Source organism: Stegostoma tigrinum, chromosome 42 (genome assembly GCF_030684315.1).
Source record: "Stegostoma tigrinum isolate sSteTig4 chromosome 42, sSteTig4.hap1, whole genome shotgun sequence".
In the NCBI taxonomy this organism is placed as follows: domain Eukaryota; kingdom Metazoa; phylum Chordata; class Chondrichthyes; order Orectolobiformes; family Stegostomatidae; genus Stegostoma; species Stegostoma tigrinum.
In genome coordinates this window covers 6184578-6211475 of record NC_081395.1, presented here as the reverse complement: position 1 = coordinate 6211475, position 26898 = coordinate 6184578, and the positions used below count along the sequence as shown (strand labels likewise).

The 26898-nt window shown below is 55.0% G+C and overlaps 2 protein-coding genes across 2 annotated transcripts; one reads left to right on the top strand and one right to left on the bottom strand.

The window, feature by feature from the left end:
• Window positions 1–2225: 2225 nt before the first annotated feature.
• LOC125449192 (uncharacterized) lies at window positions 2226–18751 on the top strand. The gene is made up of 4 exons (XM_048524869.2): window positions 2226–2713; window positions 14841–15186; window positions 16103–16387; window positions 17188–18751. Exons 1-4 carry the CDS (start codon window positions 2432–2434, stop codon window positions 18378–18380), a joined length of 2106 nt encoding a protein of 701 aa, XP_048380826.1. The 5' UTR covers window positions 2226–2431; the 3' UTR covers window positions 18381–18751.
• Window positions 18752–20917: 2166 nt separating this feature from the next.
• LOC125450461 (tetratricopeptide repeat protein 9C-like) lies at window positions 20918–26892 on the bottom strand. Its single transcript, XM_048526461.2, has 4 exons — window positions 26362–26892; window positions 24676–24931; window positions 22630–22812; window positions 20918–21365 (listed from the first exon to the last, which is right to left on the bottom strand). The coding sequence occupies exons 1-4, from the start codon at window positions 26371–26373 to the stop codon at window positions 21268–21270; spliced, it is 549 nt and encodes a 182-aa protein (XP_048382418.1). The 5' UTR covers window positions 26374–26892; the 3' UTR covers window positions 20918–21267.
• Window positions 26893–26898: the final 6 nt, after the last annotated feature.

The following is a 26898-nucleotide window of genomic DNA, read 5'->3' as shown; positions in this document are numbered from 1 at the left end:
CCCATAGTGCCCAGGGATGTGTGGGTTAGGGTGGATTGGCCGTGTTAAATTGTCCCATAGTGCCCAGGGATGTGCAGGTTAGGGTGGATTGGCCATGCTAAATTGTCCCATAGTGCCCAGGGATGTGCGGGTTAGGGTGGATTGGCCGTGCTAAATTGTCCCATAGTGCCCAGGGATGTGCGGGTTAGGGTGGATTGGCCGTGCTAAATTGTCCCGTAGTGCCCAGGGATGTGCAGATTAGGGTGGGTTGGCCGTGCTAAATTGTCCCATAGTGCCCAGGGATGTGCAGGTTAGGGTGGATTGGCCGTGCTAAATTGTCGCATAGTGCCCAGGGATGTGCGGGTTAGGGTGGATTGGCCGTGCTAAATTGTCCCATAGTGCCCAGGGATGTGCAGGTTAGGGTGGGTTGGCCGTGCTAAATTGTCCCATAGTGTCCAGGGATGTGCAGGTTAGGGTGGATTGGCCGTGCTAAATTGTCCTGTAGTGTCCAGGGATGTGCAGGTTAGGGTGGATTGGCCGTGCTAAATTGTCGCATAGTGTCCAGGGATGTGCGGGTTAGGGTGGATTGGCCGTGCTAAATTGTCCCATAGTGTCCAGGGATGTGCGGGTTAGGGTGGATTGGCCGTGCTAAATTGTCCCATAGTGCCCAGGGATGTGCAGGTTAGGGTGGGATTGGCCGTGCTAAATTGTCCCATAGTGCCCAGGGATGTGCGGGTTAGGGTGGATTGGCCGTGCTAAATTGTCCTGTAGTGTCCAGGGATGTGCAGGTTAGGGTGGGATTGGCTGTGCTAAATTGTCCCATAGTGCCCAGGGGTGTGCAGGTTAGGGTGGATTGGCCGTGCTAAATTGTCCCATAGTGCCCAGGGATGTGCGGGTTAGGGTGGATTGGCCGTGCTAAATTGTCCCATAGTGTCCAGGGATGTGCAGGTTAGGGTGGATTGGCCGTGCTAAATTGTCCCATAGTGTCCAGGGATGTGCAGGTTAGGGTGGGTTGGCCGTGCTAAATTGTCCCATAGTGCCCAGGGATGTGCGGGTTAGGGTGGATTGGCCGTGCTAAATTGTCCCATAGTGCCCAGGGATGTGCGGGTTAGGGTGGATTGGCCATGCTAAATTGTCCCATAGTGCCCAGGGATGTGCAGGTTAGGGTGGGTTGGCCGTGCTAAATTGTCCCATAGTGCCCAGGGATGTGCAGGTTAGGGTGGATTGGCCGTGCTAAATTGTCCTGTAGTGTCCAGGGATGTGCAGGTTAGGGTGGATTGGCCGTGCTAAATTGTCCCATAGTGCCCAGGGATGTGCAGGTTAGGGTGGATTGGCCGTGCTAAATTGTCCTGTAGTGCCCAGGGATGTGCAGGTTAGGGTGGATTGGCCGTGCTAAATTGTCGCATAGTGCCCAGGGATGTGCGGGTTAGGGTGGATTGGCCGTGCTAAATTGTCCCATAGTGCCCAGGGATGTGCAGGTTAGGGTGGGTTGGCCGTGCTAAATTGTCGCATAGTGCCCAGGGATGTGCGGGTTAGGGTGGATTGGCCGTGCTAAATTGTCCCATAGTGCCCAGGGATGTGCAGGTTAGGGTGGGTTGGCCGTGCTAAATTGTCGCATAGTGCCCAGGGATGTGCGGGTTAGGGTGGGTTGGCCGTGCTAAATTGTCCCGTAGTGCCCAGGGATGTGCAGGTTAGGGTGGGTTGGCCGTGCTAAATTGTCGCATAGTGCCCAGGGATGTGCGGGTTAGGGTGGGTTGGCCGTGCTAAATTGTCCCATAGTGTCCAGGGATGTGCGGGTTAGAGGGGAATGGGTTTGGGTGGGGTGCTCCAAGGGACGGTAGGGAATCCAACCAGATCTAAACACATTCACAGACACAACTATACAAGCATCTGGAGCAGGCAATTTTTACAAATGATTTTTGAAGAGCATGAGATGGAAAATCCTTTGATCCACACTGCAAGGCATCCACGATTTCTCATCTTCCCTAAACGGGGGAGGGGGTGAGGCAGTTTAAGTTTTCAACTCACTTCAAACAACTGACTTCACGCCTGATGCGTGTTTAAAAACATTTTTTCTGTCAAACTGGAGACGGGAGACGCTCAATGGTGTCCCGAGCAGGGAAAGTCCCTTCTCAGTGTGTTGCACCGATCAGGGACCAGGGCGGGTGGGGGTGTCATGTGACAACCTCAGCCAATCAGAGATCGGGAACTGGGGTGAGGCCCCGCCCACCGCTTGGGCCATGGGACTGGCGGAGCCAATCAGGGGCAGTTTGTCTGTTACATTGTGTCCATTTCACCCAGTGAAACTGATTTGGATACATTTTCAGCCGCGTTACATTGTATCCCGGTGCCGTTGTTACTTTTCCCGGGAGAGGGAGACGGGGTGGAATCGAGCCTGTTTAAGGAGAAGTGGGAGTGTACCCTGGATCGGGGGCCCGAAATAGTCCAACAAATGGCTCGCAAAGCGGCAGCGAGTGCCCCCAGCCCCGGGCTGGATCGCCGCCGGATCGGGGAGAGGCTGGAAGCCAGCCTGGCCGGTCTGCAGGAGCTGCGGCTTCTCCGGGAGAGGCACCGGGAGACCGTCCAGAGGTTGCTGAAGGGACGGGAGGAGGAGGAGGAGGAGGAGATAGAGGACGAAGAAGACGTGGGAGAGGAGGCAACAAGCGGGGGAGCCGGGATCGAAACCCCAGAGGGACTGCAACATCCGGCTGGAGCAACAGGTCGCGCCGAGCAGGTAAAGGAGGAATGGGATCACTCTGGGATCTGCGACCATTTTGGGATTCGAGATGAATCTGGCTTGGAATGCAACTTGGAATCTCTCTGGGATTCGGGGTCGATCTGGGATTTGACTGCAGCTTGGGATCATTCTGGGATGTTGGGAGCAATTTGGGATTCGGGGTCAATCAGGGATTTGACTGGAACTTGGAATCATTCTGGGATGTTGGGCCTTTTGTTTGAGATTTGGGATCAATTTGGGATTCGGGATCATTCTGTGTTTTGAGATCGGTTTGGTATTTGTCCAGGAGTTGGAATCATGGTGGAATCTGGGATCTGATGGGAACGTTTCTGGGAATTGATGATTAGGGTTAGATCTTCCTCAAGACGACCTCGACAACTTGCCTTCCTACCCCTGTTGTGAACGTGGAAGGGTTTGGACTGGGATGGGGCTAGGGAAGAGGTGGTCTTATTGAAGGGAAGGGGAAGTGACTGGCCTCCTCCTGGTTGCTGGCTGCCTGAGACAGACCCGAGAGAGCCACCAGCCCTGAACCATGGAGCTTGCACGTCTCAGAGAGTTTAGAGACAGAGAGTTTAAGATCTATTCTCAGCTGCATATCTAGGCAGTGTTGAGGGAGTCCTGTGCTGTCATTGAGGTGAGGGGAAAGGGTTAATTGAAAATCTCACCTGTACTTTGGGTATGTCCCAAAGCACTGCCGATTGAAAATTTAACAAACCAATCCCCTTAATGTGGGATCGTGCTCTGCCAACTCCTCATCACAGATCAAAGTACTTTGGTTTTTTGTTGATGTTAATTCCAGTAGCAGATACTCACAGGGCAAGGCTTTTGGAGTGCGTGCCTGGAACTGCTGCAGCTTTTATCTCTAGGAGAATAAATCCCTGGCGTGCCACCTCTTTAGGTTGATCAGCTCCTTTTCCACCCGGGAGCCCAGCTCAGATTGCCCTGTGTCTCTGGAGGGCACCGGGCTCATATCCCTGTGAGTGTTGGAGATGAGGGGAAATCTGATCGAGGGGTTCAAGATGAGATGACCAATAATGTCAATCAATATTATTCCCTAAATTCGAGCCAGACCAATACAGAGTGATCCAGGAAGCACTTTCTTGCACAGCAGGCTGAGCAGCATCTTAGGAGCTGATGTTTCAGTTGTAGGGTCTCGGCCCGAAACGTCAGCTTTCCTGCTCCTCTGATGCTGCTTGGCCTGCTGTGTCCATCCAGCTCCACACCTTGTTATCTCGGATTCTCCAGCATCTGCAGTTCCTACTATCGCTGAGCACTTTCCTGCACAGAAGGCACAGTGGAAGTGTCGAACTCTGTTCTCCCCCGTCCCAGAATAAAACTTGGAATGGATAGATGTTTGCTGGATTAAGGGTGTCCAGGTCCAATGGGAGATGGGGTTGACACATAGGTTAGCTGTGATCGAATCGAACAGTGGGCAGACTGGAGGAGGAGGGATGGGCTGAATGGCCGCCCCCTGTTCCTGTGCAACAGGCCTGAGGAGGGAGGCTGAATGGGCAGTTAGCACTTGCGGCTGTGCACAGCAAGATCCCATGACTCATCAGTAAAGTGAGTGTGATGAGACTCTGATTTTTAGATGTATTCTCAGTCCCCAGCAGAAGACCTTAAATCTCCTGGGAGGGGAGCAGAATTGTATACTGTATCTACCGCAGCCCCCCTCTACCATCAGCACCGCCCCCTCTACCATCACTGTATCTACCGCAGCCCCCCTCTACCATCAGCACCGCCCCCTCTACCATCACCGTATCTACCACAGCCCCCCTCTACCATCAGCACCGCCTCCCTCTACCATCACCGTATCTACCACAGCCTCCCTCTACCGTCACCATATCTACCACAGCCCCCCTCTACCATCAGCACCGCCCTCCTCTACCATCACTGTATCTACCACAGCCTCCCTCTACCATCAGCACCGCCCCCTCTACCATCACCGTATCTACCACAGCCCCCCTCTACCATCAGCACCGCCCCCTCTACCATCACCGTATCTACCCTAGCCCCCCTCTACCATCAGCACCGCCCTCCTCTACCATCACCGCAGCCTCTCTCTACCGTCACCGTATCTACCGCAGCCCCCCTCTACCATCAGCACCGCCTTCCTCTACCATCGCTGTATCTACCGTAGCCCCCCTCTACCATCAGCACCGCCCTCCTCTACCATCACCGCAGCCTCCCTCTACCGTCACCGTATCTACCGCAGCCCGCCTCTACCATCAGCACCGCCCTCCTCTACCATCACTGCAGCCTCCCTCTACCATCACCGTATCTACCGCAGCCTCCCTCTACCATCAGCACCGCCCCCCTTTACTGTCACCGTATCTACCACAGCCTCCCTCTACCATCACCGTATCTACCGCAGCCTCCCTCTACCATCAGCACCGCCCCCCTTTACCGTCACCGTATCTACCACAGCCTCCCTCTACCATCACCGTATCTACCGCAGCCTCCCTCTACCATCACTGCAGCCCCCATCTACCGTCACCGTATCTACCGCAGCCTCCCTCTACCATCGCCACCGCCTCCCTCTACCGTCACCACTTCTACCGCAGCCTCCCTCTACCAAGGCAGGGGATCAACCATAATTGAATGGAGGGTGCAGGAGGACATGCCAAGCCGCAGCACCAGACACACCTACAAGTGAGGTATCGACCTGTTGAAGGGTCAGGACAGAACTACTTGTCAACAAGTGGAAAGGACCAGCAATACAGCATGCTGTGTGATTCCCACTGCCCGGATCTCGCCTCTGCATTCCTTCCACATCCAACGCTGGGCAAGCTGGTGAAACTGGCGGGGCTGCCCGGTCAATACTTATCTGGCTTTGCGCAGTCACAGCAGTGTGTACCACATGCTGCAGCAACTCACTTGAGGATCGTCAGAAAGCACCTCCCCGCCGCATGACCTGTACCATCTCGAAGGACAAGGGGGCAGCCGATACAATGGGAACAGCACTCCGCCTGAGAGTTCCCCTCCGAGCCCCTCACCAACCCTGACCTGCTCCGGCTCTCATCAGCTCTGCCGTCTGCGTCGCTGGGTCAAAATCCTGGAACGCCTTCCATAAGGGCCTTGTGGATGCTCCTTGCACCCCGAGGACTGGTGACTCGGGGAGACAACTCACACCACGGGGTGGGGGGGGCAATAAATGCTGGGCCCTGCCAGCGATGCATGTGTTCTCCAAATGAATATTCTTTTAAAAATTGCAGAGTGTCCCTCTATGGGGGACAGGGAGGGGACACAGGACAGTCCCGAATAAATCCAGTGGGGATATTTGGGGAAGGTGACCACCTCGCACACACCGCCACGCCCCATCCCATGAGACAGGGACCCACTCCCACTTGGGTGGTGGGTGCAGGGGAATTCAAGTGCCCCAGCAGCCCCCAACCTCCACGAGCGAAAAAAGAAACGATTAAATCTCAACAGCCGTGCCCAGGGGGCATTGAATGCCCGACTGAAGTGTGTACAGAAGTTGCGGTTTCACTCTCTCTGCAAATTCCACACGCTGCCTTTGTACAGGGAGTAGGGAAGGGGGGTGCGTGGAAAGGTCGAATTTTTAATTTAATTTAAATATAGGGTTGCTGAGCTACACACCCAATGGGCCTTGATAGATGTTAATCCCTTAATTGTCTGCCTGTCTGCTGTTATCTCCCACCATGTTGACTATGCTCGCAGGCTCCCAGCTTGCGAGCTACCACAGAATGTAAACACACATTAGCGGAGAGCCTGGGATGGAGCCAGGTCTGTCCTCACTACACAGCAGCAAGCTGCAGCTCGATTGTGAGTCTCTCCTGAAAAGGTGCCCGTGTCTGGGCACCAGGGAGGGTGGGTGAAGATGCCCCCCACTCCCACTCATCTTCCCCACCACCGCTCCCCCCCCCCCCCAACTCTCTCTGTCTCCTCCCCAGCCTAATGCCACCCCCCTCCTGGGAATGTCTGAATAGGGAGCAGAGTTTGTGGGGCAGGGGGGCGGGGGTAAGGGGAGGCTTTGATCTGCTGCAGCCATATAGGAGTAGGTGACCATTCGGCCCCTTTGAGGCTGCTGTACCGTCTAACTCTTGCCGCTTTCCCTATGATCCTTTCAGCTGTACACATTATCTCGACCTCATGTCTGGCCTGAACCACTTCACTGGGCAAGAAATCTCTTAATGACATTCAAATTTCCAAAGGTGTAGGGGGCTGGAAGGGGTAACGGAGATAGGGAGGGGGCGTAGGGGGTGACAGAGGTATGGAGGGGTGAGATTATGGATAAATTGAAACCTCAGGAACTGAGGGGCCAGGAATTGGTGTCCGAAGCTGAGCACAGGACGAGGGATGGAACTGGGGGACTCAAACTGAGTTGGGAGGCGGGTGGCTGCACTTGGGAGATTTCTTTGAAAGATGTTGCTGGGTACAGTCTGTCACGCTTACGAACCCATCGAGAGACTCGGGCTACCGCAGAGTGAGGGCGAAGGGCTCGGTGTGTCGGCGATGGGCTGATCACAGTGATAAGTGCGTCGCACTGAGCGGCTGCGTCTCTCTCTGCTCCTCAAACCTTTCATGGAGCTGCGCAGGCTGTGTGTTTGCCGTGCAAAGCAGTTCACAGTCAGCAGCTGCTGGAATTTGCAGCCACCAGGGAGTTAGCTGTAATTAGTTTGTACAGTTATTTATTTGCTTATAGGGTGTGGGCAACCAGTATTTATTGCCTGCCCCTAATTGCCCCTTGAGATGGTAGTGGTGAACTGACTTTGTGAAGCATTCAAATCGTTGAGATGTAGCAACCTTCACGTGGTGCCCCTTAGGGAGGGAATTGCAAGATTTTGACCCAGCGAAGGAACGGCGATCTATTTCCCAAGTCGGGATGGTGAGGGGCCTCGGAGGGGAATGTGCAGGGGGTGATGTTCCCATGTACCTGCTGCCCCTTGTCCTTCGGGATGGAAGTGGTTGGTGGGTTCGGAACGTGCTGCCTGAGGATCTTTGGTGAGTTTCTGCAGAGCGTCTTGTAGATGGTACACACTGCTGCGACTGAGCGTCGGTGGGTGGAGGGGGAGTGGGATGTTTGTGGATGTGGTGCCAATCGAGCGGGGGCGGGGTGCAGCTTTGTCCTGGATGGTGTTGTTGAGTTTCTTGAGTGTTGTCGGGGCTGTCCCCTTCCAGGGGCAAGTTGGAGGGGGTATTCCATCTCACTCCTGACTTGTGCCTTGTAGAAGGAGGAGTCAGGAGGGGAGTTCCTCGCTGCAGGATTCCCAGCATGTTCCCAACTGGGACAACAAGGGGTTTCAGATGAGTGCATGGGTTTGATTTGTGGACCTCTGTGAGCTATCAGTCATTGACGGCATTTGGAAGACTGGTTTCTCTGTAGTGGTCAGGAGCGGGAACCCTGCACCAGCCCCCCTTGCATGCTATGGCTGGATGGTTGGCACTAGGCCACTGAGGGAGGAGAATCCCCAGTGACTCAGGACCCTCACTCTCTTCATCTCCATCTCAAATCCATGGTGAGGCGATAGTTGAGTGGTGTTATCATTGGAATCTTAATCCAGGTAATGTTGCAGGGTCCTGAGTTCAAATCCCACCAGGGCAGATGATGGAATTTGAATTCAGTCAAAAAAAAAGTCAGGAATTAAGAGTCTAATGATGTGTACAAACAGATTGTTGGGAAAAGCTGTTCACTGAAGGGGAAGAAACTGCAATTCTTAGGTGGCCTGGCCTACATGTAACTCCAAACCTGCAGCCTCTTCTGAAATACTGTGCCCAGTTCTGGACACCTGTTTTCAGCAGGAATTTAGCAAGCAGGAGAAAGTGCAGACGAGATTTACCGGGAATGGAAGGTTTGAGTTATATTTTTAAAAAAAACTCAGCTGGGACTTGTGTCACTGGAATGTTGGAGGTCAAGGGGTGACCTGATCGAAGTTTATAAAATCATGAGGGGCACAGATAGAATTAATGTTAGTTGTCTTTTCTGGTGCCACATTTTTAAAATGAGATTTTTAAAAGGCATGAAGGAGCAATTTTTTTATACAGCGGGTAGATCGTGTGTGGAATGAGCTTCCGGAGGAAGTTGTGGATGGAGGTACAGCTACAGCATTTAAAAGACATTTGGATAAGGACGTGAAAGGGAAAGGTTTGGAGGGATATGGGCCAGGAGCAGGCAGGTGGGACTAGTTTAATTTGGGATTACGTTCAGCATGGACTGGTTGGGCCGAAGGGTCTGTTTCTGTGCTATATGACTCTATGACTATTTATTAGTGCTTCTCCAAGAAGCACACAGTACTCTAGGTGAGGCCTCACCCTCTCCCTGTGCCAGCTGTACAAAACAGCCCTGCTTTTATATTTCATGTCCCACCCATCAGCACGTTTGCTTCAGTGCCATCTGATGTTGTGGGCATGGGGAAAATGTGCTTCAGGTCTTCATGCCTGAGGTTCATGTCCAAACCTGCTGAGAGGTTGGGGCCAACCTCCCCTCTTATGTGGTTAGTCATCGAGTTTTTACAGCATGGCGACAGGCCCTTCAGCCCATCACATCTGTGCTGGTCATCAAATATCTATCCATTCTAACCCCATTTCCGAGCATTTCGCCCCTACCCTTGTACACTGAGTTCATCCGAATTCTGACAGTCTTCAGGCCAACGCTTACATTGTAGAGCTGTACAGCATGGAAACAGACTCTTCGGTCCAACTCATCCATACTGACGCGATGTTCTAAATTAGTCCAGTCCCATTTGCCAGCATTTGGCCCATATCCCTCTAAACCCTTCCTATCCATGTCCCCATCCAAATGCCTTTTAAATGCTGTAACTGTACCAGCCCCCACCACTTCCTCTGGCAGCTCATTCCATACACGCACCACCCTCTGTGTGAAAACGTTACCCCTCAGGTCCCTTTTAAATCTTTCCCCTCTCACCTTAAACTTATGCCCCTATATTTTTTGGACTCCCTGCTAACCTGGGTAAAATGAATTGTCTATTCATGTTCCTCATGATTTATAAGCCTCCATAAAGTTGCCCCTCCGCCCCCAGGGAAAATAGCCCCAGCCCTATTCAGCCCCTCCCTGTAGCTCAAACCCTCCAACATTGGCAACATGCTTGTAAATCTCTTATGAACCCTCTCAAGTTGAACAACATCCTTCCTACAGCAGGGAGACCAGAACTGAACACAGTATTCCAAAAGTGGCCTCGCCAATGTCCTGTACGGCCGCAACGATATCCAAACTCCAACACTCAATGCACTGACCAATAAAGGCAAGTGTATGACTTCTTCACTATTCTGTCTACCTGCGACTCAACTTTGAGGGAACTATGAACCTGCACCCCAAGGTCTCTTTGTTTTGTAACACTCCCCACGTCCCCTCACATTAAATGCCCTGATTTGCTGTTCCAAAATGCAACACCTCATATTTATCTAAATTAAACTCCATCTGCCACTCCTCAGCCATCTTCGATTTCTTGAGAGTTTCTGCGTCTGGAACCCATTCAGGCAGTGAGTTCCAGAACTTCTCCAACCCCTAGTGAAAATGTTTCCTGAGATCCGTTTTCCACCCCACCCCCCAACTCTTTTTCTTAACACAGTGCCCCCTGGTTGTTGATCCCTCTATTATGGGGGGGAGAGAACTGCTCCTGAGAAGTTTGTACCCCTCAATCAGCTGTCCCTGTCTGCCCTAAGCCCAGCCCCTTTAGTCTCTCTTCATCGCTGAATCACACCATCCCTGGCAGCATCTTGGTGAATCTCCTCTGCACTCCCTCCAGTGCAGTTACATCCTTCCTATAGTATGGAGACTGGAACTGCACACAGTCCTCCAGCTGTAGCCCAACTAACGTTACTTATAGCTTTTCATCATAACTTCTTGCCTTGACTAATAAAGACTAGTGTCCAATAACCTTCTCAGCTGCTCATCTACCTGTGTGCTCCCTTTCACAATCTATAGACGCACAGAGTGCGTGCTGAGATCTCTCTGATCTTCCTCATTCTTCAAGGATCCTTCCCTTCATTGTAAACTCCCTTTCAAAATGCATCACCTCCACTGTTTTAAGATTAAATTCCACTGGCCACTGTACAGCTGGTCTGTATTGTGCTGTCGTCTGAAGCTTTCCTCCTCATTATTTATCACAACATCAATTTCCACATCATCTGGGAACTTACCCTCCTGCTTTCATGTCTAGATTATTAACGCAAAAAGAAACACAAAACTGAACCCTGTGACATACCGCTCACCACAGGCTTCCTATCACAAAGTTGCTTCCTGTCAGTGAGCTAATTTCAGGTTTAAATTGCCCTGGATCCCATGGGCTCTTTGCTTCTTATCCTCTCTCATGTGGCAGAGCCATGTCAAACCATTACTGAAGTCTGTATGGATTGCATACACTGCAGAACCCTCAACTACACACCTTGGTCCTGTGCACGTTACCCCAGTACTGAGTGCCCAAACTCGGATACTCCCCAGTACTGAGTAGGGGAGGCGAGGGCCTAGTGGTATTATTGCTGGACTGTTAATCCAGAGACCCAGCTAATGTTCTGGGGACCCAGGTTCAAATCCTGCCAAGGCAGATGGTGGAATTTGAATTCGGTAACTACCTGGAATTAAGAATATAAAGATGAATGTGAATCAATTATTGGGAAAAACCCATCTGGTTCACTGATGCCCTTCAGGGAGGGAAACTGCCATCCTTCCCTGGTCTGGCCTACATGTGACTCCAGACCCTTAGCAATACGGTTGACTCTTGACTGCCCTCTGGGCAATTAGGGATGGGCAATAAATGCTGCCCGGCCAGTGATGCCCTCATCCCGTGAATGAATAAAGGGTCTCCCGAGGGCATTTCAGAGGGTCAGCCACAGTGTTGTGGGACTGGAGTCACAAGTGGGCCAGGTGAGAGACTTCGCTTTCCAAAAGGACATGAATGGTTGTACTCCCTCATTGGTCCAGGGGGTTTGAATTCAACTAGCATGCGAGAGGTCGTGGTTCAAATCCTGGTCTCAGTTTGGGACAGACTGGAGGTATTCTCACTAGATTATTAATCCAGAAGCTCAGCTAGGGACCCAGGTTCAAACCCACCACAGCAGGTGGTGGGATTTGAGTTCAGTAATTGAGGATTTGAGTATAGGAGTAAGGATGTCTTGTTGCAGTTATGCAGGGCCTCGGTGAGGCCACACCTTGAGTATTGTGCTCAATTTTGGTCTCCTAGTCTGAGGATGGACATTCTTGCTCTTGACGGAGTCCAGGAAAGATTCACCAGGCTGATTCCTGGGACGACAAGACTGACATTTGAACAAAGATTGGATTGACTGGGCTTGTATTTGCTGGAATTTAGGAGAATAGAGGGGGTGGGGGAGTGCAATTTCAGAGAAACAGATAAAATCCTGGTGGGACTGGACAGACGAGATTCAGGATTTTGTTTCCAGTGTTGGGGAAGGCCAGAACTAGGGGGTCATGGTCTAAGAATAAGGGCTAAACCACTTAAGACTGAGATGAGGAGGAATTTCTTCACAGAGAGTCGTGAACCTGTGGAATTCTCTTCCACAGAAAGCTGTTGGAGGCCATTTTGTTAGGTATATTCAAAAGGGAGCTGGACGTGGCCCTTACAACTTAAGGGATCGAGGGGTATGGAGAGAAAGTGGGAATTGGATTCTGAGATTGTACGAGTGAAGAGACACTAAGAATTGATTGGGGTGGGGGGGATGGTGTTGTGGGTCCACTCTCTGCCCTGTGGTTGAGGAAAATCCCAGACCAGCGATGCCCCCTGTAGCTGAATGGTACCGTGACCCAACTGGGGTGGGACACTGAAAATCTGACTTCCCCACTTTGAGGGGTCTGCAGAAAAACAAAACAAGTTTCTGTCTGCCACACGCTCGCAAGCAAAGGCGTGGGAGAACGTTGGAAGCAATTCGTTTGTTTCAGAGAAAGGGAGACAACGTTTCTGGGAGCTAATATTGAGATAAGTTGTTTTCTCCTGTGCTGTAGCAGATGCTCGATGTAATTACCAGTGTGTATCGATGGAGCCCAGTGTTAGTTAAAGTGAGTCAGTCTGCACACAAACTCGCAGCTAAATATGTGGTAATCAGATTACAACCACATCAAACCCCACACAGGAGTTAGGCACCTCTCACCTGACACAGCAGAACAATATGTTCCTGGCATCTCGCTGCAACTTAATGATCAGCTTTATCTGACTGCTGACAAGCTGCTGTTTTACAAATATATAACCCTCACACCCTAGGAGCACTCAATTAAGATTTCAGTTTACAACTTAGAACCCAGCTATGTTATTCTATGTATAAACTACCCTGAAACCCCCTTCGATTAGATTCCAGTCTGTAACTGCCTCCCAGGGTATCTGTTATTCTGTATATAAACCATCCTGAACCTCTCAATTAGATTCCAGTCTGTAACTCCCTCCTGGGGTATTTGTTATTCTGTAAATAAAGTAACCCGAGCACCTCGGTCAGATTCCAGTCTGTAACTGCCTCCTGGGGTATCTGTTATTCTGTATATAAACCCCCCCGAACCCCCTCGATTAGATTCCAGTCTGTAACTCCCTCCCCGGGGGGTATCTGTTATTCTGTATATGAACCCCCTCGGTCAGATTCCAGTCTGTAACTCCCTCCCCGGGGGTTATCTGTTATTCTGTATATAAAACCCCCTGAACCTCTCAATTAGATTCCAGTCTGTAACTCCCTCCTGGGGTATTTGTTATTCTGTAAATAAAGTAACCCGAGCACCTCGGTCAGATTCCAGTCTGTAACTGCCTCCTGGGGTATCTGTTATTCTGTATATAAACCCCCCCGAACACCCTCGATCAGATTCCGGTCTGTAACTCCCTCCCTGGGGGGTATCTGTTATTCTGTATATAAAACCCCCTGAACCCCTCAATTAGATTCCAGTCTGTAACTCCCTCCTGGGTATCTGTTATTTTATATATAGACTACCCCAAACCCCTCGGTCAGATTCCAGTCTGTAACTCCCTCCCGGAGGGTATCTGTTATTCTGTATATAAACCCACCCGAACCCCCTCGATCAGATTCCAGTCTGTAACTCCCTCCCCGGGGGGGGGGTATCTGTTATTCTGTATATAAACCCCCTCGATCAGATTCCAGTCTGTAACTCCCTCCCCGGGGGGGGTATCTGTTATTCTGTATATAAACCCCCTCGATCAGATTCCAGTCTGTAACTCCCTCCCCGGGGGGGGTATCTGTTATTCTGTATATAAACCACCCTGAACACCCTCGATCAGATTCCGGTCTGTAACTCCCTCCCAGGGGGGTATCTGTTATTTTATATATAGACTACCCCAAACCCCTCGGTCAGATTCCGGTCTGTAACTCCCTCCCGGGGAATCCTCAGTATCTTAGCCTAGTTCATTTTGACCCTTAATCTGTCACTGTTTCCCCTCCTTTCCCTGAAACTCTCTTGGGGCACTATTGGTTACTGTTTGCTCTCGGGCTGAATGTTACTCTGCCTGGCAGTTTTTGACTTGTTTTGTTCTGCTGAATCTGTGTATGTACTGAAATGAGCCCTGAGTAATCAGTCTGATGCAGAGTCTCTCCTCACATCCCACCTAACCAAGAGTTCATTGTTGCAGTAATGTTTGGACACAACAAGAACATGGTGAGAACTAGGTTTTGAGTCAGAGGTAGTTTTTGTTTTGTTAGACTGAAGGTAGCTAAGACCTTGAGATTATCACATGCCTAAAATGTGTTGTTTGCCCCTCAGCCAGAGAAGCTGATGACATACAGCCAAGAGCCATGACCTCAAAGGAGTCAGATTTTAAGGTTGAATGGAAGGTCTGAGAGGGAGAGACTGAGGAGAGAATTCCAGAGCTCAGGGTCCCCAGGGCAACTGAGGGCACAGGGTGGAGCAATGGGCTGCTCGAGAGGAGGGGGTGACAGAGACGGGGAGCGGGTACAAGGGCTGGAGGGGGTGACAGAGACGGGGAGCGGGTACAGGGGCTGGAGGGGGTGACAGAGACAAGGAGGGTGTGTAGGGGCTGGAGGGGGTGACGGAGACCGGGGTGGGGGGGGGGGGGGGGGGGGCGTTGGGGCCGGATGGGCTGACGGAGATGGGGAGGGGGCGTAGAGGGGGGTAATGACAGTCCAGTGGAGTGAGTTGGTGTGATTTTTGTGTTTGTGGGCGTGTGGCTTTATTTTGCAGACTCGCTCGCTGGCTCCCGGTCACCCCGAACGACAGCAGGGTCCTACCCAGCCAGTGGCCGTGATCTTTTCAGAGGTGCCGATCGACGAACAGCCCCGTGAACCCCCTGGTGACCCGTCCACCCCTGGGGAACCCCGTCCCTCTCCGCTAAGGGGGGACGAAGCCAGTGCCCGGCGACCCCTGTCCGCTGAGGCGGCCAAAACCCCCGGTCTGACACGGGGGCCGAGAGTGGATCAGCTGGCGGAGTCGCCCCCTATCTCCGTGGGTCTGGAGCGACTCGGGTCAGGGATACTGCTCACTGACGGTCCGGCGGAGAATCTCGACTCGGATTCCAGGCCTAGCTCAGGTACTGACCCGGATTCTTACTTCCCATGTGGGTGAGAAATGTTGCTGTAATCGGGGACACCGCTGCCCGAGGGCCAGGACTGTGAATCTTGAAGACCGGGTTCAGGCTGTTCGGCCAAGGGGCAGCCAGATGGCACCAGCTCAGTTTGGGATTACGGGTCGGCACGGACCCGGTTGGGCCGAAGGGTCTCTTTCCGAACTGTGTGGCACGCCCGGGCCGCAGAGCAGGAGGGAGAAAGATCCACTTTTGGTCCACCTCTGCACTAACAACGGAGACAGATGAGAGGAGAGGTTTCTGATTGAAACTTAGGGAATACTGAGGAGCCTGGACAGAATGGAGAAGAAGTCGGGGGGGGTGTCTAGGACCCGAGGGCACAGCCTCAGAATGAAGGGAGAACTGAGATGAGGTGGGGAGGGGTAGGAATGCCTTCAACCCGAGGGTGGTGAATCTGTGGGGCACATTGCCGCAGAGGGGTGTGGGGTCCCTTTTCTGCATTGGTGGTGGTCGGGGGGGGGGGAATCAAAGGCTACAGGGTTTGCTTCTTAATGTCACGTGGGGTGTTCACCTGGTGAAACGTTTACGGGGGGGGTGAGGGGGAAAAAAGGGCAGGAGAGTCAGCCGTGATCGAGATGGATGGGCTGAATGGCCTGTATCCTCAAAGACTGGCCTCAAAATGGGCAGCTCCGAGGGAGGAGAGAAAGGAAGAGTGTTGGGTTGGGGAGGGGTGAGGGGACGAAGAGAGTGTGTGAATCTGTAGGAGGTGAAGCCACAGGTAGGAGAGTGCGGATGGGGGAGAGTTGATAGCCCTGTTGAGACGGAAACTGGGGAAGAGGGCGGAAACGGTCTGAGCTGGAGAAGCGGGCTGGAGGTGGCTTACGCCGTGTCCCTGACCCTCTCTCTCTCTCGTGGCTCGCAGGTTTTTACGACGTCAGTGACAGCATGTCGTGCTCCCCCTCGAACTCCTGTACGTCGGTGTACAGCGAGTGTCCGTCCAGCTCGCGGTGGAGCGTGCAGTCCCTCTCTCAACTTGCCCGGCCAAACGGCCGCCGGAACAGACCCCGCTCGACTGACGACGCCGCCGCGATCTGTTTCGGGGACCTCCGGTCGCAGAGGTTGCTGCTGAGCAGCCGGGACCTGCACGCAGGAGAGGCCGGAGGGGCTGTCAGGAGGTGCAGGGTCTCACAGAGACCGGTCTCGACAGGTAAGAGTTCAGCACCCGCTTCTGCCCCCAGAACTAACTCCCTCCCCGGGGCTTGGAAACCGACCGGGCGTCTCCCCGGCTGGCCCAACACCCCCACCGCCCCACCCTGACAGGCTGTGGGCTTCACTCGAGACGCTCTGGCGATGTCCACTCTGGTTGCATAGCCCCGTGGGTCAGACGTTCTCGGGTGGTAGCTGGCTGGAGATGCAGGAGGACCGTACGGGGGTCGGGGGGGATGGAAGGGGGCGAGAGCTCGGGCCATTTGATCTGCAAAGGGGAGGCTTTCACGACTGTTCAAACTCGCTGTTCGTACAGTGTGGGAACAGGCCATTCGGCCCCACCAAGTGCACACCGGCCCTCTGAACAGTATCCCACCCAGACCCGTTCCCCTGGCAGTTCCCACTGTCTAATCCACCTAACAGACAGATCCCCGGGCACTACGGGGCAATTTTGCACGGACAGTCCACCCTAACCTGGGCTGTGGGAGGAAACCGGAGCACCCGGAGGAAACCCTTGCTGAACGAGCAAACTCCACGCAGACAGTCGCCTGAGGCTGGGATCGAACCCCGGGTCCCGGGCACCATGAGGCAGCGGTGCTAACCACTGAGCCACCGTGCTGCTGAGGGCCTCAGAACCCTTCTGGATTAACAATGAACCCTCTGGAGGGAGGTCACTGATCCTCTGACAGTGTGGCACCCCCACCCCTCGGTGCTGACCCCCCATCAGTGGTGGGGTGAATATTGGGGTTTGGGAGGGAGATGTTACTCCTCTAACCCAGCTTCTGTCTCTCTCTCCTCCAGGAGACCTGATTCCTCTTTGTCACTGGCTGAGCACTGACCCAGCCAGGGGCCCTTCACCCTCGAGCCTGGGCTGCTGGCTGCCTCCAGGGCCCCCTGACCGCAAGTACCGGTGCGACCTAGTCTCCCATCACAGTGCCGAGGTCTACCACTACCCGAGCCCGCTGCACGCCGTGGCCCTGCAGAGCCCCCTGTTTGTGGCCTGCTCAGCCCGGGCCTACGCTGCGTGCCTGCCGCCCCCCAGGGAAGCGGGGCCCGGAGCTGCGGGCGAAAGGGTGCCCGAGGCCCCCGAGGCGACCCGGGGTCGGCTGGACAAGTACATCTCGGGCCTGGTGCTGCGTTCCCGGTGCAGGCCACCCACCGGCCGCTCCGAGCTGGCCTGCCGGGCCAAGAGCCTGAGCCTTTCGTCCGTCTACAGCCACAGCTCCTCGGCCTCGGGTGGGGCGCTGGCCGGTCCCTCTCCCGCTGCCGTCGTCGGGGGCTGGAAGCTGCGCCGGAGGATCTCCACCTGCTGCCCAGCGTCCGACAGGATGACCCGCTCCCCGGGAGAGGCCCAGGTGCCCGGGGCCTACTCAGACACAGGCCGTCTCCCTCCGGGACTGGGCCTCTCCTGCTCTCCTCCTCCCTCCGAAGCTCCTCTCTACCGGGGGAGGCACCTGCACCGGGAGCTGGTCAAGTGCCCCGCGCCGCCAGCTGACCCCTGGGACCCGAGGCCCAGCAGGGAGTCAGCCATCCGCTCCCTCTCTGAGGTCAATCTCGAATCGGCCTCCAGGCCCAAAGCCACGCCATCATCGCCGCCGCCGCCCGGCTCCGGTGGATCAAGGCCTGCCAGCGGGAGGCAGAGGAAGTGGGCCTCTGTGCTGGAGATTGGCAGCCTGTCCGGGAGGTGCGGGCCCAGGAAGCCCGGCCTCCTGAGCCAGGCCCAGGCTCTCCTCAGCCGTCGGCAACGGCGGGCCTTCCCTGCCAACGCCTCGCGGCTGAGCCGGGAGGATCTCGGGGCTGGGCCATGCCCGGGGGAGGGTGGCGGCGAGGCCGAGGGCAAGGGCCGGATCCCTGGAGCCAGCGAGACCTTCCCCAGACACAGCGCTGCCTCAGAGTCTCGCTTCCACCGCTCCAAGTCCTTCAAGGAGCTGAGGAAGAAAGTCCAGCTATCCATCCGGCCGTGGTCACTTAAGGTGAACAGCTCCTCGAAATGATCCCCGACACGGGGCTGGGGTGGGGTGAGATCCGGCTAATTGGGGTGTGATCTACCCCATCCCAGTTGGGGGATGGGTGAGATCTGTGCCCTCAATTTGTTGCTGGGAGCTGGGATGATATGTGACAACCTCCCCCCCCCCCCCCCCCCCCCCCGCCCCCACCAAACCCATGCTGGGTTGTATGGGGTGGGCAATGATGTGTGATCCACCCCATCCCACAGGGTTGGGGGGAGATCTGTCCCCAGTTGTTGGAGGATGGGTGTGATTTTGTCCCCTCAGTTGGTTGGGGGGGGAGGGCAGCTGGGTAAGATCTGCCCCATGCCCAGTTGTTTGGGGGATCGGGGGATGATATCTGCCCCATTCCCAGTTGTTCGGGGGATTGGGGGGGGGGGGGTGAGATCTGCCCCATGCCCAGTTGTTTGGGGGGTGGGGTGATATCTGCCCCATTCCCAGTTGTTCAGGGGATTGGGGGGGGGGGGGTGAGATCTGCCCCATGCCCAGTTGTTTGGGGGATCGGGGGGTGAGATCTGCCTCATTCCTAGTTGTTCGGGGGATTGGGGGGGGGGTGAGATCTGCCCCATTCCCAGTTGTTTGGGAGATGGGGGGTGGGTGGTGAGATCTTCCCCATTCCCAGTTGTTCGGGGGATAGTGGCGGGGGGGGGGGGTGGGGGTGAGATCTTCCCCATGCCCAGTTGTTCGGGGGATTTGGGGGGGGGGGGGGTGAGATCTTCCCCATGCCCAGTTGTTCGGGGGATTTGGGGGGGGGGGTGGTGAGATCTGCCCCATTCCCAGTTTTTGGGGGTGTGGTGCGCGTTGGGATTATACAGTACACAGACTGACTCTGACTCTGGTGGGAGAGTGAGGGGAAAATGCAGGGTCAGCTGCACTAGGCTGTTCGGCCCTTCCAGCATCCTCTGCTGTTCAAGAGGTCCGTAGCTTATCCGAATGCCTCATTCTCGCCTTTCTGCCAGACCCCTTGATGCCTTAAATTTTAACAAAAAAAAAATTCCATGGGACTCAGGGACCCAGTCTCCGGGGCGGACAGAATTCCATGGGTTCAACACCCACTGGGTGAAGGAACATTTCCTCAGCTCAGTCCTAAAACTGGCCTTATCCTGAAACCGAGTGCCATGGACCTCCGAACCAGGGAGAAACTTCAATCAAATCCCCTGGACCTTCTGAACTCCAAACAGAGGGAAGATCAGGGGTCCTTGCCCCCAACCCAACCACCCACCCCTCACCTCAGGCCTGTCACAAGATACACCTCAGGATCAGCACCCATCTAGGCAAGCTTTTCGCCAACGGGTGGCCTGACAGCCCAGCTAGCCATCACCGTTGACGATCTTCATTCAGACGGGTAGAACTTTTTTCTCTCTCTCTCTCTCCCTCTGAGATGCACCCCCCCCAGCACCCCTTCACGTTCCTCTTGCCTCACCACCCCTATCCCAGGGCTGGGGACGGTACGGTACAGGTGAGCGGATGCGTGGAGGCAGACACCTGCAAAAGTCTGGCAGGTCAAAGACGGACCAAAGGGGCGAGTTTTCCTGGGAAGCGGAGTGATGTGAACTGGCGTGCCTTAAAACAAAAGGATCTTCTAAACAAAAAATAAACGAAAGAAAATCCTGACGGTGGGAATAAACATCTACCGCTGGGATGTAATGTTTTCAGATAACGAATGAATGTGGAGTTCCATTAAAGCTGTGTAATTGTAGTTTGTCTGATTCTGTTTCTGTTGGGGCGGGGAGGAATAGCAGCATCTACACAACATGCTTCACTGGCTGAGAAATGCGACTGAGATGGGCATCGCGGCCTCAACGAGGGAGGCCTGCCAGTGACTGGATTGGAGCGAAGGACTGGGCAGAACGGGAGGCCACTCAGCCCTCTGTGTCCATTCTAGCTAGTCCATCCATCCTGCAGCCCTACAAATGCCTCCTTTTCAATGTGTTCATCTAATTCCCCCTCTTCGAAATCTGCTTGCGCTGTCCTTAACAGACAATCTGGATCCTAACAGCTCAATGCATCGAAAAGTAGAGGGGCATAGGTTTAAGGTGAGAGGAAAGATTTAAAAGGGACCTGAGGGGTAACTTTTTCACACAGAGGGTGGTGCGTGTATGGAATGAGCTGCCAGAGGAAGTGGTGGGGGCTGGTACAATTACAACATTTAAAAGAATAGGAAGGGTTGAGAGGGATATGGGCCAAACGCTGGCAAAGGGGACTAGATTAATTTAGGATAGCATGGACGTGTTGGGCTGAAAGGTCAGGTTCTGTGCTATGCAGCTCTGTGACTGACCTATTGTCTCTGGAAACTGTTTCCCCATATTTGATCTATCGAGCCCCCTTACGATTTCCACCTTTGCCTTCTGTGCCGTGAGGAGAACCATCCTAGCTTCGTCGGTCTCTCCAAGTGAAGCCGAGCCTCTCACACAACCACCCCCTCCCCTGTGCCCATTACTGTAAATCGGGCACCTTAATGACTCGGTTGCAAATTCCCAGCGAAGGAGCTGATTAAGATAAAGGAAAGCACCACACCCTCGCCATTCCGAAAAAAAGTCAGGCATCACTTTTATAGTTTGGAGGAGAAGAAAGGCAAAAAACAAAAAAAAATCAAACAAATAATTCTGGCACCTGGATTAAATAACCACAGTATGTGCACAGACCTGTTCACTGCTGCCCTGACGAGAGACAGTCAGTAGCAGCCTGCTGATGCTTTCTTGGGTAGATTTGAGAAAGGCTGTGTCATCGGGTGGGGGGGTAACTCTGAACAGATGTAAAACAGACTGCGTTTGCTCCCTGCTGAGGGGGTACGTGGGGGGGGGGGGGGGGCTGCGCCAATGGAGCTGATGCAAATGTCCAACATGTAGCAGAGAGGAAAGGGTTCCTGCTGCGGTCACTTGGCAAACATCTCCTTGTACATCATCTTCTCGCGCTTGTGGTACTGCTTCAGGCACTGTTCGGTCTCCTGGAGGTACCTCTTCACTTGGACATCTGTCAAAGTGGGGGCAGGGTGGGAAGAGAGACGGTGACACCGGTGAGAATGTTTTTGGTTAACAGTCTGTTTGCCTCACCACCTCACGACTGCGAGACAGCCACTCGCTGTCCCATTGAACCCACTGGGGCCTGCATTTCTCTACGGTCAATTTCCCCACCACAGTGCACCTTTAATGTCACAGCCTTTCAGTCTCTGTTGTGGAACTGGATGGGTGTACAATGAATGATTCCACAGACAGCCACACGATGAGTGGCCCTGGTTCTCCCTCTTTAAGTGGCACTGGTCGGGAGTTGAGGTGTTAATCGCTGATCTTGGGAAGCTTAGGGTGACGGAGTGAGGGAATCCCAGTACGCCACAGCAACCTCCACCCCACCCCTTCCTTCCAGTCCTGGCTGAGAGACTGCCCCAACAGCGCGACGCTCCCTCGGCGCCAACCCCCCGACAGCACGGCGCTCCCTTGGCGCCGGACCCCCCGACAGCGCGGCGCTCCCTCGGCGCCGACCCCCCGACAGCGCGGCGCTCCCTCGGCGCCGACCCCCCGACAGCGCGGCGCTCCCTCGGCGCCGACCCCCCGACAGCGCGGCGCTCCCTCGGCGCCGACCCCCCGACAGCGCGGCGCTCCCTCGGCGCCGACCCCCCGACAGCGCGGCGCTCCCTCGGCGCCGACCCCCCGACAGCACGGCGCTCCCTCGGCGCCGGACCCCCCGACAGCGCGGCGCTCCCTCGGCGCCGACCCCCCGACAGCGCGGCGCTCCCTCGGCGCCGACCCCCCCGACAGCGCGGCGCTCCCTCGGCGCCGACCCCCCGACAGCGCGGCGCTCCCTCGGCCCCGACAGCGCGGCGCTCCCTCGGCGCCGGACCCCCCGACAGCGCGGCGCTCCCTCGGCGCCGGACCCCCCGACAGCGCGGCGCTCCCTCGGCGCCGGACCCCCCGACAGCGCGGCGCTCCCTCGGCGCCGACCCCCCGACAGCGCGGCGCTCCCTCGGCGCCGAACCCCCCGACAGCACGGCGCTCCCTCGGCGCCGAACCCCCCGACAGCTCGGTGCTCCCTCGGCGCCGACCCCCCGACAGCGCGGCGCTCCCTCGGCGCCGACCCTGCGACAGCAACATTGGGCTCTCTGGTTGGGTTTTGCTACTTGGGGATTTGGAGTGGGACTGAAAGCTGTGCTCAGGTAGCGAGACACCGAAGCAGATGGGACTCGACCATGAGGCTGAGTGGACCACTTTGTATCGCTCCCCCCACCTTTGCTGTCCCTTACCATTTGGTGACAACTTTGCTGCTTCTGAGAGGTAGTCCAGGGCCTTGTCGTAATCTCTGGTGTAGTAGAGAGCCACTCCAACCCGGTACAGCGCCTTGGTGTTGTCTGCTTGCCTGTCCAATACCTTCAGACAGTAATCCCGCACCCGAATGTAGTTCACCTTCTCAGACTGGAGGAGGCAGGCTGGAACAGGGAAGACAGCAGGAAAGTCGGTCAACACACAGCGCTCCTCGCCAGTAGATCCAGAATCTCTAGCCCTCCCCAGCTTCACATGGCTGGAGGTGAGTGAGAAGGTTCTCACAGCAATTCCCACAATGAGACAGATGGCACAGCTGGTGGCAGTAAAACAGAAATGTTGGCTTACCATCTCTGCACTGCCCCGATCACCCCCACATAGTCAGTCAGCTCATTGACAAAGCAGTACACAGATCTGCACCCAGTCTCTGTGTCCCCTAATACTTCACAAAAATCTATCAGTCTCAGAATTAAAACTGCTGATTTGAGCAATGAATACCATTCACGCAGAGAGCTCCAAACTTCTCCCAACAGTTCCCTAACTGTTCTTCCGAAAAATCTGACTTTCCTCTTTAAACTCTATTCTCTCTCCTGACCTCGATCTGTTCCCCATGATCACGGGATCCCCGTGGTGCAGAAAGAGGCCGTTCAGCCCATTGAGTGTGCGCTCGCCCTCTGAAGAAATCCAGTTCCCTACCCTATCTGCGTAACCCTGCATTTCCCATGCCTAATCCACTTAGCCTGGATGTTACGGCTAATGTAGCACAGACAATGCAACATACTGTTACATCTTTGGAGCGGCGGAGGAAACCCCACACAGACACGGGGAGAATGTGCAAACTCCACACTAGACAGTTGCCCGAGGCTGGAATTGAACCCGGGTCCCTGGCGCCTTGAGGCTGCAGTGCGAACCACTGCAAACACTGCACGTGTTTGTGCAACCTCTCCTCGTCACCTGACTCGGGAGTTAAACATCGTGTGAAAAGTTAACTCATCTCCTGACTCCCCAGAGCCTGATCTCTATTGACAAGGCACTAGACTGGAAAGCACCCCCCTTGGCCTGGATGAGGGCAGCTCAGTAAGATTTAAAAAAGCTCAACACCATCCAGGACAAAGCAGCCCCACCACAGCACCGCAATCCACTCCCCTCAGCAGTGTGTACCATGTACAACATGCACCGCACTCTCACTGAGGGTCATTCAGCAACACCTACCAAACACCCTGACCGTCTTGAAGGACAAGGGCGACTGACGCTCGGGGACACCACCCCGCAAGACCCTGTCTGAGTCGCACAAAATCCTGACTTGGAAATATAGTGGCCGCTCCTTCAGCGTCGCTGGGTCAAAATCCTGGAGCCCCCTCTCTAACAGTGCTATGTGGGGGTCCCTATAGCGGACGGATTGCAGCGGTTCAGAAAGGCAGCTCACCACCCACTTCTCCAGGGGCTAATTAGGGATGGGCGAAAATGCTGCTGCCTATCCTGTGAAAGAGCTAATCAAAATTCCACGCTGTATTCTTTCTGAGGTCAACGTACCTTCCCTTCTGTGAGAATCCCGTCGTTTTTACAGCATGGGGATTGGGGAAGGAGGAGGGTTTTGTTGTGGGGGAAAGAGGCCGTTCTGCCCACATTTAGGTTAGGTCCCTTTTCAGAAACAGACTTCTGACGTTTCTGGGCACTGAGTCATGGGTAAGGCGACGAGCCTGGGTCTTTCTTCTAGGGTGGGAGAATCCTAAACTAGACGGCAGAGGGGAGAGATTTGATAAGGATCAAGCAGAGGATGGTACATGTATGGAATAAGGTGGTGGAGGCTGGTACAGTAACATTTAAAAGGGACCTGCGTGGGCACATGAATAGGTAGGGTTTGGAGGGACATGAGCCAAATGCTGGCAAACAGGTCTGGGTCAGATTAGGATGTGTGGAGGGTGCGGGAACTGAAGGGTCTGCTTCCGAGCTGTATGGCCAACATGAGTGACAGGGGGATCAGGGTCGTGCCTTTGACAAGCTGTGAGCCCCCCTGACGCAGGCGTTACCTGCTAAGTTGTTGTAGCAGTCGCACTCGGTGCTGCGCAGCAGAGCCACCTGCTCGGGGCTGAGCGTGACCTTCTCGTCGCCGAAAGCGTGCAGCGGGGCGGGCTCGCTGGGGTCCAAGCCCCTGAGCTGCATCAGGGCCCAGTGGTAGCGGCTGATGGCCTCCCGCAGCCTCCTCTGTTTATAATATTCGTTGCCCTCGGTCTTGAACTGCACCGCTTTCTGGATGCGAGCCTCCACCTGGTCCTCGGGCCGATTCTGCAGTTGGGGGGGTGGGGGGGACAGAAAGGCACGGCAGCTGGTGGGTGGAGTTTGAAGCGAGCACAGTAATGCAGAACATCTCCCCACTCCCCCCCACAAACTCCTTCGGGTATACAGCCCACCCTGATGCCCCCAACCCCATCAGTGATCACGTTTCGAGTGCCGGTGATGGCAGGTCGATCAAACACGAGAGCCATCGTAGTTGTTTTTCCATCCCACCCCACCCTCATCATTTCCCAATAATGCAGAGCACCGCAGCACAGACCCTACAATATGCATGGCCATCCTGCAGCACTGACCCTCCGACAGTGCCCGCTCCCTCGGCACTGACCCTCCGACAGTGCCCGCTCCCTCAGCACTGACCCTCCGACAGTGCCCGCTCCCTCAGCACTGGCCCTCCGACAGTGCCCGCTCCCTCAGCACTGACCCTCCGACAGTGCCCGCTCCCTCAGCACTGACCCTCCAACAGTGCCCGCTCCCTCGGCACTGACCCTCCGACAGTGCCCGCTCCCTCAGCACTGACCCTCCGACAGTGCCCACTCCCTCAGCACTGACCCTCCAACAGTGCCGCTCCCTCGGCACTGACCCTCCGACAGTGCCCGCTCCCTCGGCACTGACCCTCCGACAGTGCCCGCTCCCTCGGCACTGACCCTCCGACAGTGCCCGCTCCCTCGGCACTGACCCTCCGACAGTGCCCGCTCCCTCGGCACTGACACTGAGAGGCGATCAATATGTTCAAGGTGAAAATATTTGACATAGAAGGGGATTAATTGCAGGTGGGCAAACAATATGAATAGATATGGTTTTAAATTAGGCTCACTGAGCTGGTGATCAGACTAGAGTACGGAAGTCTAAATTGTATCATTTACAGTCCTAGAGGGGTGAACAAAATTCAAGACAGTACCTATGCTCCCCACTCCATTAGTACATGCTCCAGATGGGGGCAGTTCCAACAACACTCAAGAAGGTCAACAGTGTCCCAGGGCCTGGTATCACATCCTCACTCTCCGCTTTGGTGTGGCAGGAGTACGCATCATCTACGAGATGCACTGCGCCATCTCACCAAGCCTCCTTACTACGCAGCACCTTAACAAATCCACAACCTCTACCACCCAGAAGGGGCAAGAGGACTTGAATCATGGGAGCACCACCCCTCTGTGCGCATTCCTCCCCGAGCCGCACTCCATCCTGACCTGGAAACGTATCGGCCACTCCTTCAGGGTCGCTGGTTCTACCTTGTGGAACTTGCTCCCTCAACCTGCACTGTGGGCGCCCCCCCCCCGCAGCATTATGGGTCTCGGTGAATCGCATGCAACGCAACGCATCAAGAAGAAAGCTCACCCCACCCTCACCAGGAGGGAATTCCAGACAGACAACTAACGCTCTAAATATAATGTGTCCCGAGCAGGGAACGCTTAAGAACTCACATCGGACAACATATCACCTGCTCTGCATTACTGTTCAGGTGCTTGTTAGCAGGCGGAGCAACTTCTGCGTACACAGCAAGATCCCACAGGCAGAGCCGAACAACTTGCGCTCAACACTGGAATACAAGGGGCTGGGAGGGTGCCCCACTCCCTCGGGTCAGCAGTAACTTTGACACCCAACCTCACCGAGGCTCTCAGTTCCTGTTGGAGAAGTGATGGGGTGCGGCTCAGGGAGGAACACGCACAGAGGGGTGGTGCTCCCATGATTCGGGTGCTCTTGCCCCCTTCTGGATGGTAGAGGTTGTCTGCCAGGGATAGGGAACTGGTTCACTGGGGCCTAAAGGTGGCGGTGAGCTTGAAGCCACAGCTCGCGGCTGTTCCCAGGGGAATCCACGCCGGGGGGGGGGGGGGGCGGGGGGATTCTGCCTTGTCTCGGAGAGGGATGCTTCCTCAGTTGCAGAGGGACTACAGGGGTAAGGGGGCTGAGCCACAGCCAAAAGGAGGGTGGGGGTCACAGAGCAGCCCACAGCCACCTTC

Bases quoted from the DNA above. Each gene is read 5' to 3' on its own strand.
- LOC125449192 (XM_048524869.2), top strand. From the start codon at position 2,432: ATGGCTCGCAAAGCGGCAGCGAGTGCCCCCAGCCCCGGGCTGGATCGC. The intron at 2,714-14,840 runs GTAAAGGAGGAA...TTTATTTTGCAG, and splicing joins CAACAGGTCGCGCCGAGCAG to ACTCGCTCGCTGGCTCCCGG. The intron at 16,388-17,187 runs GTAAGAGTTCAG...TCTCTCCTCCAG, and splicing joins ACAGAGACCGGTCTCGACAG to GAGACCTGATTCCTCTTTGT.
- LOC125450461 (XM_048526461.2), bottom strand. The intron at 22,813-24,675 runs GTAACGCCTGCG...TCCCTGTTCCAG, and splicing joins CTGCTACAACAACTTAGCAG to CCTGCCTCCTCCAGTCTGAG. The intron at 21,366-22,629 runs GTAAGGGACAGC...CCACTTTGACAG, and splicing joins AGCAAAGTTGTCACCAAATG to ATGTCCAAGTGAAGAGGTAC.